General features: G+C 47.3%; 1 protein-coding gene across 7 annotated transcripts in view; it reads left to right on the top strand.

The window, feature by feature from the left end:
- Nucleotides 1-14,613, top strand: part of MTMR14 (myotubularin related protein 14) — a 50,145-nt gene extending 35,532 nt beyond the window's left edge. For 2 of the 7 annotated variants that reach the window (XM_054595494.1, XM_054595492.1), the window contains 4 exons: nucleotides 114-252; nucleotides 989-1,168; nucleotides 10,520-10,675; nucleotides 14,039-14,613. In XM_054595494.1, the coding sequence (XP_054451469.1) occupies nucleotides 114-252; nucleotides 989-1,168; nucleotides 10,520-10,675; nucleotides 14,039-14,222 (659 nt within the window). In that variant the 3' untranslated portion in view covers nucleotides 14,223-14,613. The remainder of the gene's footprint in view (nucleotides 1-113; nucleotides 253-988; nucleotides 1,169-10,519; nucleotides 10,676-14,038) is intronic. The other 5 variants (XM_054595496.1, XM_054595495.1, XM_054595499.1 and 2 more) reach the window with 3 other exon arrangements.
- The last annotated feature ends 124 nt before the right edge of the window (nucleotides 14,614-14,737 follow it).

Below are 14,737 nucleotides of genomic sequence, written 5' to 3'. Positions count from 1 at the left end.
AGGAATTGTTTTTTTCTAGAAGCTTCTTTCTCCAGTTGTATGGTGTGGAAGAGGTGGGGGACCAGTAGTGGGAGAAGATAATGTGCTGAACAGATGGCCTTGGCCTCTTTCAGGACGAAAGGACCGTGGCAGCACCACCAGCCTTGGCAGCGACTTCTCTCTGGTCATGGAGAGCTCCCCAGGAGCCACTGGGAGCTTTACCTATGAGGCCGTGGAGCTGGTCACTGCAGGAGCACAGACTCAAGCAGCTTGGTGAGGGGCCAGGCTGGAACTAAGCTTGCTCACAGCTGTGGCCCAAGGTCACCAGCTCCAGGGAGTCCCAGGAACAAAGGGGCCCCTGGCAGTAGGGCTGAGAGCACAGCTCCATGCCCTGCTGTCTCTTCTGGGCCTTTGAGGCCAGCCATCTGGTTGGTGAGGGGCACTGCCAGTGGTGGCCCAGGAGCACGAAGGGCTGGGGCTGGTTGTGAAATCAAGGAAGAAGCGACAGGGCTGGGTGAGGGAAGGCTAAATGTTGAAGGGACTCCCTGGGGGAGCTCCCTTGTATTATTTGACTGGGAAGTGGGGGGAGTTTAGAAAGAAGAAGAAAACGAGAAGAGGTGAGTACAAAGTGATGATTGGGAACTGGGGACTTGGTTAAGTCAACTCCTTTGAGAATCCGATGAAATCTGAGAACCTAATGACTTTCTCCCTAGACAAATGGCTCAAGATTTTGTATAACATTTGGAGGGAGGGGCAGTTACTGAACTGTTAGTTAAGGATCTGTTTTCTAGCATGTGCTGTGAGACAACTAGGTATGATTTGGATTCCACAGCCCTTCCATGAAGACTCGACTCTTGCTGCCCGTGGCTGAGTCTAAGGGAGCACTGGTATATGCCATTCCCACGTGGCACTTTCCCACCGGAAGTTAAGATTGGGCCCTGAGATTTGGTAAAAGTAGGGCTTGCCTGGGGCAGCCCCTTGGCCAACAGTCCTCCTCTTTTCACTGCAGGAGGAAAAGCCACTCATCCTCTCCACAGAGTGTGCTCTGGAACCGGCCACAGCCCTCAGAGGACCGCCTGCCTTCCCATCAGGGGCTGGTAGAAGCCAAGTCTTCCAGCTCCTCCTCCTCAAACCATTCTGACAACTTTTTCAGGATAGGTAGCAGTCCCCTGGAGGTCCCCAAAGCCAGGTGAGGAGCTCCAAAACCTCTAATGGTGGAGGTAGCTAGCCCTCCCCCCACCTCTTAATAAGACTGGAGTGTGGGGTTCCAGCACCTGAGGAGGTGCCTCAGGTGCTGTCTTAGGACAGGGTTCCTGGCATGTGGCTTGGTGGGCACTAGACCCAGGAGACCAGAGGGAATTGGCAAGCTTGCAGGCCAACTCACTATTTGGAGGATGGGTTAATGTTTGGGTACAGAGCAAGAGCTGGTTTGTAGAGTGGTTTGAGACTCCTTCCTGGAGCCCTGGCAGATGGTGAATTCAGAAGGCATAGCGGTTGTGATGTGAGTTGGGGCTGCCTTCACCTGTTGCCTTTGGTAGGTCTCAGCCCACTACCTTACCCCCTTCCCTGTGGACCTCACATTCTCATTAAAGAGATGAATCTAGATCCTTTGAGTCCCTTCTGGCACTCACATTCTGTGTCTGAATTGGTGGAGCAGTGAGAAGAACAGATAATAGGGAACTAGGCCAGATGTGCTTGGCTGGGGTAAACCTCAGGAGACTGTGCTTACCTGGAATGGGAGCAGCTCAGCCATGATGGACAGGTGTAGCTGGAGTTGCTGCAGGAATGATGTTTCCTAGATGCAATTAAAGCTGAGCATGTGCAAGGGCTTAGCTTTGAGGGATGGTCCGGCACTTGCAGAAAGCATTTCTGAGCTGAACCCATACCATTTTTTCGAAGTCATACTCTCAGGGAAAGAGTTCTGTGCATTGCTTTGTTTTCTAAAGCCTTGAGAATGCCTGACCCTTCTGGAGAAAACAAAGCAGTGCAAGACTTAAGAAGTTCTTAATAAATTCTAGGGAGAAACAGGCATTTAGCAAAAAGAGTGTGAGCATTGAAGTCCACCCTGGATTTGAGCCCAGCTCTCCCAGAGTTTCAAGCCTTTATTGTAATAAGCCTGTACCAAGAAGGAAACAAGGAGCCCCAAAGTCACAAGCATATTAAACAAGAGAAACTTGAAACTTCTGGAACTCTCCTCTCATTACCATCTGGTTAGTGCTCCCTTAACTTGGAGCACTAACATGCCTGCCAATGCGGTAGTGAGTCTATTAAACAAAGACCACAACCCCTCTGACCCAACAGAAGGTTTGGAGGGACAGAGGGGCTGAGCAGAGATTGTGCTAGGCAGCAAGTTCGCATACCTGTGCTTGTTCCCATCCTCTATATGCCCACTGCCACGCCACCTTTGTCTGCATGCCCAGCTTTCCAGAGGCAGGTGCAGGGCTGCTGCAACGCTGTATGACCCTGGCCATTCTGGGATAGAGCTCTTGCTCATCATCTCTGTCTCCTTTTCTGCCCATGCAGTGTTGCTGGACAACTGGGAGGGAAACCAGAAGATTGCTCTTGTCCTCTCTGGCCCTGCCCTGGTGTTAACTGTCCAGCTGCTGGGGGTTCCCCTGCTGAGGCAGCAATCCATCACCTCTTCTCACACCCTTGCTTTTGATCTTTCGCATATTCCTACCAAAAGAGCCTACTTTCAAATCTTGTGATAGTTTCCCTGAGTCTCACCGGTGGTTGTCCGCTTGACCGTGGGGCTCAGACTCTTACGGCCAGTACAGGATAGCAACTAAGGCCACTCCCTCAGAGGCTGAGCCGGGTTGGGGTATCCTCTGACTTCTCAGCCCTTTGTTCCAGGGCCTGATTGAGGCTGGGACAGCTGGTCCAAAATAGGACACAGAGCTTTGGAAAGGCATGAGGTGGGCTGCTGTGAGGTGTTTGATGACTCTGCTGCGCTATTCTGGGAATGCCCACTCGGAGCCTGACGGGGCTGGCCAGGCAACAAGGTTCTGGATTGGATGCCTGTTTGCCAGAGGTTTTGAAAGACTAGATTACTCAGATTTGGAGCATTCTAATTATGTATTTCCATTAACATTAAAATTAATTTAGTCTCTTGTATCTTAAAGTGCCTGAGGGATCCTGTCATTAGCTTCCCTGCCTCTCTTAGGTAACAATAGCCAATCAGCTTTTTAGTGCAGTAGGGGGGACTTTATGGAAAGAAACCCTTTGGAAAAGCTATCTGTGACAGCCAAAATTCCTCGCATAATGTGAATTCCCTGGGTTTCATGTGCTTCAGATTCCCAAATTCTCTTCTAAGGCAGGCTTCCCTATAAAAGGAATCAGTAAAGCTTTGTTCAAAGTGAAGAAGTAAGTGATGGGTTGGGAAGAAACTTCTGTGGGGGTACTGCTTCTTACCTAGCCCTAACTCATACCCCTCACCAGAAAGACTGGTGGGGTTTTTTTGCATAATTAGCTGCCATTAGTAGTGGCCCAGTTCTGTGTGGCCTTGGTCTCTGCTTCAGTCAGAAATCCTTAGGGTGGGGAGTTGGTAGCATAGCACTGTCAATGCCTGAGGAAAAATGGTGCCATCACTGAGCCCAACATGAAGACAAGCTGCCTGAAGAACCTTTGAACTTGGCTGAGGGTCACCTAACAGCCTGGTTAAATAGCTAAGTAGCAACATAAGAACCAACTCTGTCGCCCAGCCAGCTGCTCTTCCCCAATCCTGCACCACCTACTACCTGCTCATTAAGAGCAGTGAGCTCTGTCCCAGGTTGTGTTTAATGAAACAGAGAAACAAGATTGCTTTGTGTAATACACAGGGTTCATGTCCCATGTTTGATGTGTTCTTGCATGGGGCCACGGCTCCAGACCAGCGATGAATGAGAAGCCTAAAGGCATTGCCAGCTTGAGACCCTGAGGAGAAAACCTGGAGCCCCCATAAAGACCTCTTCTTGGACTTATGCAGAAATGCAGTGGTCCCTGGTTGAGTCACATGCATGCATACACGCATGTGCCCATGGTTAAAGGCCAAGCTGGGAGAAAGTGATGTTTGTTTTTTCACATGTGGTAAGAAGTCCCATTCTAGCAATCTCTGAAGTCAGTTGCTCTGTGAATTCAGGACCTTGTTGAAACTGAAGTGTTCTTCCCTTAAGGCCCCATTCCTGGAGGTATTCACTCAGGTAGAGGTTGTGTGATCATCATCTGGAGGCTTGGGGGTTGGTGAGGGGCAGGTGTGTAGATTAGGTAACATCTGTTCCCCTCAAAGTCTAGGATTCTGGATCTTGGCTCAAATATTGATTCCTGGCATGACCTCAGACTTGGCACTTCATAGTTTAAACAGTAAAGGAAAATATTGCTCCATATGGAGAAATCCAGTGGAAAAGGCAGCCTTTGGTTCTTTCCTCTTGCCTCTTTCTATATCTATCTTTGTCTTCTGTCCAACTTCCCTAATGGTGGCCGGTCACTGCTGGGACACTCTGCTTCCTTTCTCATATCCAGGGATCACATACCTCTTTTCCAGCCATAGATCAGAAGTTCTATGCTTTATTCCAGTTTGAAGTATGTGTCCGTCACTGAACCAGTCCCTGAGGTCCTTATCACCCGTTATTAGGATGGCCTTTGGTGAGACCTGGGTTTCACTCCCAGTTTTGCCACTTCTAGCTTTTTGACTTGGAAAAAATCACTTCCCTTCTGAGCTCAGATTCTTTTGTTTATTTGCCAGGCCTTGATTTATATGTCTGATTTATATGGTTTCAGAGGAGAATGGGGAGTTTTACTTCAATGAATTTTAGAAATGAAAATTTAGCCATATTGCCAAACTTTGGCCTATTTTGATGTGTTTTTGATGGGCAGGATTCTAAATGCATTACAGTCCCATCTCTTTTTGTTTTGTTTGTTGTTTTTGTTTAAACATCAATTTGTCGTTCTGTTTACTTATGCATGCAGTGGTTTCTTTTATGTGCCCTGACCAGGGACCGAACCTGTACCCTTGGCTCATCGGGATGATGCTCTAAACAATTGACCTACCAAGTCGGAGCTGTTTTTAAATTTTTAATAATATTTTTTTGTTTTAATCATGGTTGACATACAATATTAGTTTCAGGTGTATAGCCCGGTGATTATACATTTATATAACTGACAAAGTGATCACCCTGCTAAATCTAGTACCCATCTAACATCATACATAGTTATTACAATATTATTGACTATATTTCCTATGCTGTACTTTACATCGCCATGACTATCCTGTAACTACCAATTTGTACTTCTCAACCCCTTCGCCTTTTTCACCCACTCCTCCCAACGCCCCCAGCCCTGGTGCCATCTGGCAACCTTCAGAATGTTTCCTGTATCCATGAGTCTGTTTCTGGCCTGCTTGCTCGTTTATTTGGTTTTTTAGATTCCACATAGAAGTGAAATCATATGGCATTTGTCATTCTCTGGCTGACTTATTTCACTTAGCACAATACCCCCTAAATCCATCCATGTTGTTGCTTATGGCTACGTTTCCTTTTTTTCTTTTTTATGGCTGAGTCATATTTCATTATATATAAGTACCACTTCTTTATCCATTCATCTATCGATGGACACCTAGGTTGCTTCCAAATCTTGGCTATTATAAATAATGCTGTAATGAACATATGGATGCATGTGTCTTTTCAATGTAGTGATTTGGGTTTCTTTGGATAAATAGTCAGAAATGGAATTGCTGGGTTCTCCTTTGTCTCGTTATAGCCTTTGTTTTAAAGTCTATTTTGTCTGTAGGAACAGAAGCATGGATACATGGAACAGACTGACAGCTGTCAGAGGGGAAGGGAGGTAGGGGGTTGGGTGAAAGAAGGTGAAAGTGATTAAACAAAAAAAAAACTTACATGTATATCACACACAGAACAGTGGGGTGATAGCCAGAGGGTAGGTGGAGGTGAGCAAAGGTGGGGAAATGGGAAAGGAAAGCCTTTGCTTGGGGCAGTAGGCACGCAATGCAGTGTGCAGGTGATGTTTTATTGAGCTGTATGCTTGAAACCTGTATGGTTTTGCAGACCAGTGTCACCCCAGTAAATTCGAATGAAAAAGAAAAGAATTGATTCTGACAAAAAAGAAAGTCTGTTTTGTTTGGTATAAGTATTGCTACCCCAGCTTTTTCTTTGTTACCATTTTCATGAAATATCTTTTTCCATCCCTTTACTTTCAGTCTGTGTATGTCTTTTGATCTGAGGTGAGTCTCTTATAGAGAGCATATGTAAGGATATTGTTTTGTTATCCATTCAGCCACTGTATGATTTCTGATTGGAATATTTAATCTATTTCCATTTAAAGTAAGTGTTAATATGTTTTTATTGTGACTTTATTTTTCATTTTTTTATCCTTTTTTTTTCCTTAAAGAAGATCCTTTAGCATTGTTTGTAGTAGTAGTTTTGTGGTAATGAACTCCTTCAGCTTTTTCTTGTCTGGGGGGCTCTTTATATGTCCTTAGATTCTAAATTATAGCTTTGCTGGGTAGAGTAGTCTTGTTTGTAGATCGTTGCTTTCCATAACTGAATATTACATACCACTCCCTTCTGGCCTGCCGAGTTTCTGTTGAGAAGTCAGCTGACAGTCTTCTAGGAGCTCCCTTGTAGGTAACTATTTTTCTCTTGCTTCTTTTAAGATTCTATCTCTCTCTTTAATCTGGCTTTTTAATTATGTATCTTGGTGTGGGCCTCTTTGGGTTCATCTTGTTTCAAACTCTCTCTGCTTCCTGGACTTATATATCTTTTTCCTTCACCAGGTTAGGGAAGTTCTCAGTCATTATTTCTTCAAATAGGTTCTCAATTCCGTGCCCTCTGTTTTCTTCCAGCACCCCCAAGATGTGAATATTGGTATACCTGAGGTTGTCCCAGGGACTCCTTAAACTATCTTCATTTTTTTAAATTCTTTTTTTCTTTTTGCTGTTCTGAATGCATATTTTCTGCTTCCTTAAATTCCAAATTGCTGATTGAATCCTCTGCTTCACTGCTCTATTGTTGATTCCCTGTAACATATTCTTCATTTCAGTTATTATAGTCTTCATTTCTGACTGGTTCTTTGTTTTCTATCTCCATTCTTGTTTTCTACCTCTTTGTTCAAGTTCTCACTACTCTTCAATAAGTTCACTTAGCATCCTATATGCAGAGTTTTGAACTGAGCATCTGGTAGACTGCTTGCCTCCACTTTATTTAGTACTTTTTCTGAAGTTTTGTTCTGCTCTTTCATTTGGGGCATGATCCGTTGTCTCCCCATTTTGGCTGCCTCCCCATATTTGTTTCTGTGTATTAAGAAGAGCTGCTTCATCTTCCAGTCTTGATAGAATGGCCTTAATGTAGTAGGTGTCCTGTAGGGCCCAGTGGCACAGCCTACCCAGTCACCCAAGCTGGGTGCTCCAGGTGCACCCCCTGTGTGGGCTATATGCACTCTCCTATTGTGGTTGTGAGCTCAGTTTTTTGAATTCTATCTTTAAAATGGGAGTAATGATCCTGGCCCCCATAAGTTTGGTTTTAAATGAGGTAACAGAGTGAAATACCTGATACATAGTAAATACTTATCTTTTCTACAAATGCTCAGTAAACTGTTCCTGTAGTTAAGAGCCTGTCCTTACTAGTCACATATCTGAAGGCCAGTGGGCCATGTCAGGGCACTGGGCAAGTAAAAGGCCGAGCAAGATCTGTTTCTTTTTACCACAGCTGTGTGGGTTGGGCCAGTTCTGCTTGGATGGGTATTCTTCTACCTCCTTGCAAAAAGGACTATCTAAAGACACCTGCCTGAGTTGGCCCGCAGCGGGTATCTGGAAGGAGGTGGAGGGAAGGTGGAAGCTGCAGCCTTTTTGACGCTGTGAAGATGGCCTCGGCTATATCCATCTAAAGGAGTGAAACGTTGCCAAGAAGCCAACCTCCTGGGCCCTCTGAGCCACAGGGATGTGAACAGGTGACCTTAGAAGCAACATTGGCTCCAGTTCTGCAGTTTGAAGATAGTTTAGCCTCATGTTCTCTCCAGTTCTCTAGACTGGATATTAGAGGGGGTGGGGCTCAAACATCGCCCCTTTTTGTTGCTCTGTTTGTCTGCTACTCTGCCTGAGTAAGGGTATGGGGCAAAAGAGTAGGGGGTCTCATTAAAAATGGTTGAATTACATGTGTATTAAGACTCTTTTTCTTCCTCCCTCTTTTCCTCCCTCTCTTCCTGTTTTTCTTCACCTTTAGTGAAAAGTTTCCCTTTCACTAGATAGATACAAGTGCTCCCTACTGGTGACTATTTCCTTTCATTTTTAGGTATCCCCTATAGCCAGCTAATGCAAACTGGCACTTATAAGCACTTCTCTGCTTAGCACAGCCCCTTGCTCTCAAATGCAGGAGCTGAATGGTTTTTTTGCAACCCTTTGACAAAAGCTTCAAGTAGGAAGACTCATTTAGAGCCTGTATGCTCATTCTTGAAAAAGATGCGAAAGATTGCTGCTTGCTGAGATGGCTTCATGTCCCCTGGGATCATGTCCCCTGATGTTGTCTGTACTGCCTATTCCATCCCACAGCTGTCCCCTGACTGCTTCAGGTGCAGCTCTTGCCTGGTGGTGCTACCTGCTGGACACTGGGGAAATAAAGGGAAGTGACTAGCCTAGGAAACCAGGAATCCTAGCAGGGAACCTCTCTAACCACATTCCATCTGTCTACTATTTTCCCATCGGCAGTGTGAGTCTCTGGTAGCCATGGGGGAATAATGTTGGGACTTAAGAAACCCCCCTGGTCCTTGCCCCAGGAGTGCTTCATTCTGCCCAGCCTCTTCTACTCAGCATCCCTTCTTCTCAGCATCGGCTCTGGTGTTTAGGAATTGTTTTTTCCACAAACCACTAAAACTGGAAAAGAAACTACCCTAAAGTTTGAACAGTAGATGAGATTTGCAGAGCCAGGCTGACCGCAGACTGAAGGCGCCAGCATGACCTGGAGGAAGCACTGGGCATGTGCCTGACTATGGCATATGGCTTGTCTCTTTGATTTACAGACTGCATGAGCTCTACCAAGTTTCTCCATCTAGAAACAAGGCCTCCCTGCTTTCCTGGGTGCTAGGGGCTTCCACCAGGTAGCAGACCATGTCCTATTCTCGTCTCTAATGCTGTCACACACCTTCTGGGGTTTAGCAAGAATGATGAATGTGGCAAGTCTCTGTTACAGGAGGTTCCGATTCAGGGTGGCTTTAACGTAGAGAGCCATCTGTTTTCCCTTGTTTCAAGGTGGTTCTGTTGTAGGATAAATCTGTAATCAAACTTGGCTTTAAAAATCTCTTATACTCACTAGCTGTGGCACTTGGGGCAAGTATCTTTACTTGTCTGGGCTGCCATTTCTGTCTGTAAAATGGGGATAGTTAATGATCAGTAGAAAAGCAGTGTCTGCCTAGAGCTGCATTCAGGTGGCATCTGCTTGAGGATAAGGTCAGCCTGGTGTGGCTGGTGTCGGGAACTGTTGCCTCAGACTAGGAGCCCCTTACGTCAGCCAACTGGGTGGGTTGAGGTCAATGAATGTTTTTCTCTGTTCCCCACCTCCTATACCACGATTCATGTTTCTGCTCTGTTTCTGGGTCCCTACAGGAGCACCTTCTGCTATTCTTGAAATAAAGAATAAAGGGTCAAGCATCAAAAGATGATGCATCTCTGGGGACTGGGATATGGGGTAGTTGATGGAAGGGCCTTTGTTTGATGTATCCCTATCTCCTCCCCTCCTCTTGTATCCCTACTGGCTGGGCTGTTGCCCAGACATGGCAGAACGGGGTTGGCTCTGAGTGGGAAGGAGGTGGCAGCAGTAGGTTGCCAATGCAACTTTCCTCTCCCTGCACTCCACAAACTTCCATGTGAAAAAGGCCTGATGAAGCTGTCAAGTTTCCTGCCTGATTCATCCCTTCCCTCTGGGCATAGCCAGTGAGTTTGCTGGGTGTGCTTTTGAATGCAAACTAGGGCTCCTAGAAGGCACTACAGAGTGGGGGCCAGGGCTCCCAGTACCTCTTAATCTAGGTCACCACCCTCCACTTCCCCACAGGCTGATTCTCCCACCTCTCTGAAAGGATCTCAGCAATCCCTGGGTTCTGCGTCACCCTCCCCACCAATCTGCATGCTGGGAAATGTGGGGTTGATCCTGCCTCCCTGGTTCCTGGGACATCCTGCCTTGCTTACCTCCTTTTGGTGCTGTTGAGATTGTACTTGCTCTGTCCTAGGCTTTGGTTGCTGGCACCAAGCACCCAAAGCTCTTGTCACCATGCTTTGCTCTTGGTCTTTTGTTCCTGAGAGTCTTGGCACTAAGCACAGTCCTCATAGCTGGTCCTGCCTTGTGGTCTATACTCTTCTTTCTTGGTCACAACCTCTCCAGCTGTCTTTGCACTTTTGGAGAAAGCGGTTGACTTTACAGATGCTCCACCAACAACCTTGTGGCCATGGCCCAGAGCCAGCATGGCCTCCTGACCCCACCCCCCCGCCCTGCCCCGCCACTGCTTCCCGTCAGGCATATGACTGACTGCCTCATCTCCCCTCTCTCTCTCCTCTCTGTCCCAGATCAGTGGACCATTCCCTGCCTGGATCCTCTCTCTCCACAGACTTTGGCAGCTGGCAGATGGTTACAGGCTGTGGCAGTATTCAGGAACGGGCTGTCCTGCACACAGACTCCTCTCTCCCTTTCAGCTTCCCGGAGGAGCTCCCTAACAGTTGTCTGTAAGTGTCTTGCTTGAGAAGGCAGGATGCTCCCCTGCCCATATCAAAAGCTGTTGAGCAGTTAAGAGTGCTGGTTAGGAATGAGGCAGCAGCTGGTCCCCAGGAGCTGGCCTGGGATCCCTGCCCCAACCCAGTGTCTTAGCTAAGTATACTTCACTGCTTATGGACCCGAGATACAAAGGAGGCCTTATGGGATGCTCAGGAAATGCATTGGAATGTATTTTCACTCTCCCCTGCCTCCAAAACCTATCCATTGGTGTCTTGAGGCACACCCTGAGGGAAAGCTGGCTGGACTGTAACTATAGAAGATTCTATTTCTGTTCAAGGCTTTGCCTGACAGGAGAATCCTTTGAAAGCAGAACCATGGGGAAGTGAATTGAAGGTAGATGTACAGTGGAGCCCAGAGCCAGAATGTTGGCTGGGTTAGCCCTAGGGCCATGCTCTTCTCCATTAGAACCCTGCGTTGCATGCCAACCCCTCCTCATTTTTGTCTTCTGCTTTTGCCTCTGGTCAGGAGAAAAACAGATGGTGATACTAAATCCCGAGCCTATAAAATCCAAGTCTCAATACTGGGCTTCCAACTCTGATAATATATCCACTTGAGTGGCTGCCTCTGTGGCAATCCCCTGCCTCTTGCCTGCTCTGCTGCTTCATAGATGCCAGTGCAGGAAGAGCCTCTGGTGGCCGGGGGAGCTTCTGCTGGCCTGCCCCTCAGCTGTGGCTGCCTGGAGGCCTTCCCCTCTCTACCATGGGTGAATGACTTTAAGGTACTGGGGATTCATCCCCACCACCGGAATCCAGCTCATACCTACTGATACTGAGAGGTTGGGGGCAGATTGTCCTGGGGAGTTGAGAAGATCCCTGCTTCGGGCAGACAGGGGCTGGACCTTGGGGTTCCAGGATGGCACTCACAGGCTCTGGCCCTGCAGCTGGGGAGTAGCCCAGGGACTTCAGATGCCACTTGTGCCTAGTACAGCCTTTGCAGCCAGGCCCTTAAGGGGTTCGAACTATAGCCAGAAACAAGATCCCTGTCTTAGATTTTTGATGGATTAAAAAAGATAGTTGTCTGCACCTCTCTGTAGGTACTTTCTACTTCAGCTACACTGGCCTAAGTAATCTCTACAGTAAACAGACATGTTTTCCCCTGCTTAATAGCACCCCTCACTTACCTGGCATTAGCCACTAGAATGGGCAACTCCAGTCCCAGACCCTATAGTTTATACCGTGGGCAGCTCTCTGAGCTCCCAGCTTAGAATTCTAGTTGGTTCTGGTGGTTCCCAGAGGAAGGCTAGGTTCTACATGATGTCATGACCTCCAAGACTGCATGGAGGGGGTGATGTCAGGGTTGATTGCTGGTGAGGTCACATAGCATCTGAGGTCAGTGCTTTGGTTTAGTTATCAGAGAAATTTTAGTCCAAATACTAGCTCTTCTGCTTACCAGCTCTATCTTGGGCTGTCAGCCTTGACTTCTCTTGAGCCCATTCGCTCATCTCTTGAGAGAAGCTAATGGCACTATTGTAGCTCTAGTCCCTGTCTACGCATTACCTGCTGTGTCCACAAGTGGATCGCATATCCTCTCTGGACTCCAGTTTTCTCGTCTCTAAATAGATTGTGATCTCTCCCCCTCTTGCCTCCCAGAAATGCACTCATATGGACCTCTGGATGTTCCCTGTGAATATAAACTACTAATCTGAATTTCTCCTGGTTATATGCTCTGAGAAAAAGCTGAAGATGCACACATGGCTTCCAGCCTATGTAAACCCTAAGAAAGTAATCTCCCCCAAATGCCAAGAGATACTTCGGAGTTGTTCATGATATTGCAGGAGTCCAGTATCAGCTCCATGTTCTTAGTGCTGTTACGAGAGCTATTTGACTTTCTTTCTCCCTTAAACTTCCTCCTTCCTAACCCCCCCCCGCCCCCGCTTTCCTCTTCTTTCTCTCTCTCCAACAGACACACACACACTTCACTGCTACCAGTCTACTTTCCCTAGATCTGTTCTCCCCATACTTACACAGGATTGTCATTTATTTTTATACCTCCATCTGTTCCCCAGGCCCTGGGGTGCAAATCATTTGGGCTTGGGAATTGCGGACATTTCTGCTATTTATGACAAATTCCCAAGAGGGATTACCCAGGGATTGGTCTCCTTGGGGAAATTCTGGAGTAAGTTAGTAGTCAGGGCTAGTTTTTGTGTTTAGGTGGATAGGAACGTGAGGATTCATCTTAATTCAGGTGCATCACCTGTCTCCCTCCATTTGAGTACTGACCTTTTCTCTGATTCCATGTCCCTCCCACCTCTAGACTTCATGCCTTTTTTAGTCCAAGGGCTGGATGTGGCTGGTACCTCAGGTCTCTTCTATTAAAGAGTTCTTCAAGCCCTGACTGGTGTGGCTCTGTAGGTTGGGTGTTGTCCCGCAAACTGAAAGGTTGCCTGTTTGATTTCTGGTCAGGTCCCTGGTTTGGGGACATGTGAGAGGCAACTGATCAATGTTTCTCTTGTGCATTGATGTTTCTCTCCCTCCCTTTATCCCTTCCCTTCTCTAAAAACAAATAAATAAAATCTTTTTTAAAAAAAGAAACAAGAAACCTTCAAGGTGTCAAATAGCCTTATATGGAATTCACACATTGATAAGCCTGAGTTTTCATGCACATATTCCCCTTCTTGACTTGTAGTTCCAGGCCAGGGAGAAAAGGGAGGCTTTCTCTCTTCTTTCTGTGATAAGTGCCTGTAGTGGCCAGAGAAGGAAAAGTATATGTCATCCGAAGAAGAATACCACTGGAAAAGCCTGTACTTTCCTAGCTGTTTACCTGGGACCACAGTGGCTGAAGGTGTAGCTAGAGCTTTGGGGATTTCCAGTGAGGACCCTGGGCCTCTCTAGGACACTGCCAAGGCCTTACTCCCAGGATGCTCCAGGTCCTGGCCTCAAGAAAGCTGAGACCTTTGGTCAGCCAAGGCCTGTTGTCTGATGTTAGGGTCTCTCCCTATATTAGACGTGAGACTTGTACCTCAGCTTATTCTTATTAAGGAATGGAAGCCAACAGCTGTTGGAGCAAACTCCCTCCTGCTTGGCTTCTCCCCTTTCAGATTATCCAGAGTTGGTTGTTTCCCCGAGAAAGTTAGACCAGTGCCCCAGTAAAAGGTGCTGCTCCTGGGTAGGAACAGTAACCTGAGAACTGAGAGGAATGGTTTAAGATGGGAATAGGGTCAAGTATTTGGGGCCTGAACCATAAGGGTAGTGTGACCACAGGACAGGTGTTGGTCTTGCACTGGTGAAGACAAGAGGATAAGCATTGTGGCATGAGGATTAAGATGTTGGATCCTGCCCCATGATAATGCATTCGTTCTTCTTCCCTCTCTATAGGCTTGCAGCCCTGAGTGAACGGGAGACTCGGCTGCAGGAGGTGCGCTCAGCTTTCTTGGCTGCATACAGCAGCACAGTGGGGCTTCGGGCAGCTGCCCCCAGTCCCTCCGGTGCCATTGGGGGCCTGCTGGAGCAGTTCGTCCGTGGTGTTGGGCTTCGAGGCACCAGCAGCAGCACCTTATGAAGCAGCCAGCCCGCAACAGTTTTATGCTTCTCTCTCACCTGAGCCCTGAGTGGAATCAAAGCCATGCCCGGCCAAGGGGTGCTTCAACGTCAGGGGAAATCTCTTCTCTCCCCCATCTCCATCATGCACATGGCAGCCCCAAAACTGAGCAAGGCCAAGGACAGGGTTCTCCAACCCCCAGCTTCCTGACTGATGACCATCACGCCTCTTGTCACTGCCTCCTGCCCACCCTAGTCCTTGCTAGGATTCCTGCCGACTCAGAACTATGTGGGGTTTCCCTGGGGCCTTGTAGAGGCTGCGACTTCACAGAAGGCACCCCTGTTTCCATTCTTGTTTCCTGGGGAGGAGGGGTTCACCTCACTGAGAATAGGCAGTTTGACACAAAACAAAATAAAATCAAAGTCTTTCTAAACAGTAGCTCTCTGGAATTCTCATTTGGTTGCTGTATTTGTGAAGTTACTTGGAAGGTTTTCACTGCTCTTGTACTGGAGGAAGGGGTTAGGAAGGTGTACCTC

Source organism: Pteronotus mesoamericanus, unplaced genomic scaffold (assembly GCF_021234165.1).
Source record: "Pteronotus mesoamericanus isolate MK-2021 breed Mesoamerican mustached bat unplaced genomic scaffold, CSHL_Meso_final scaffold_54, whole genome shotgun sequence".
NCBI lineage: Eukaryota > Metazoa > Chordata > Mammalia > Chiroptera > Mormoopidae > Pteronotus > Pteronotus mesoamericanus.
This window is presented reverse-complemented; position numbering and strand designations above follow the sequence as displayed.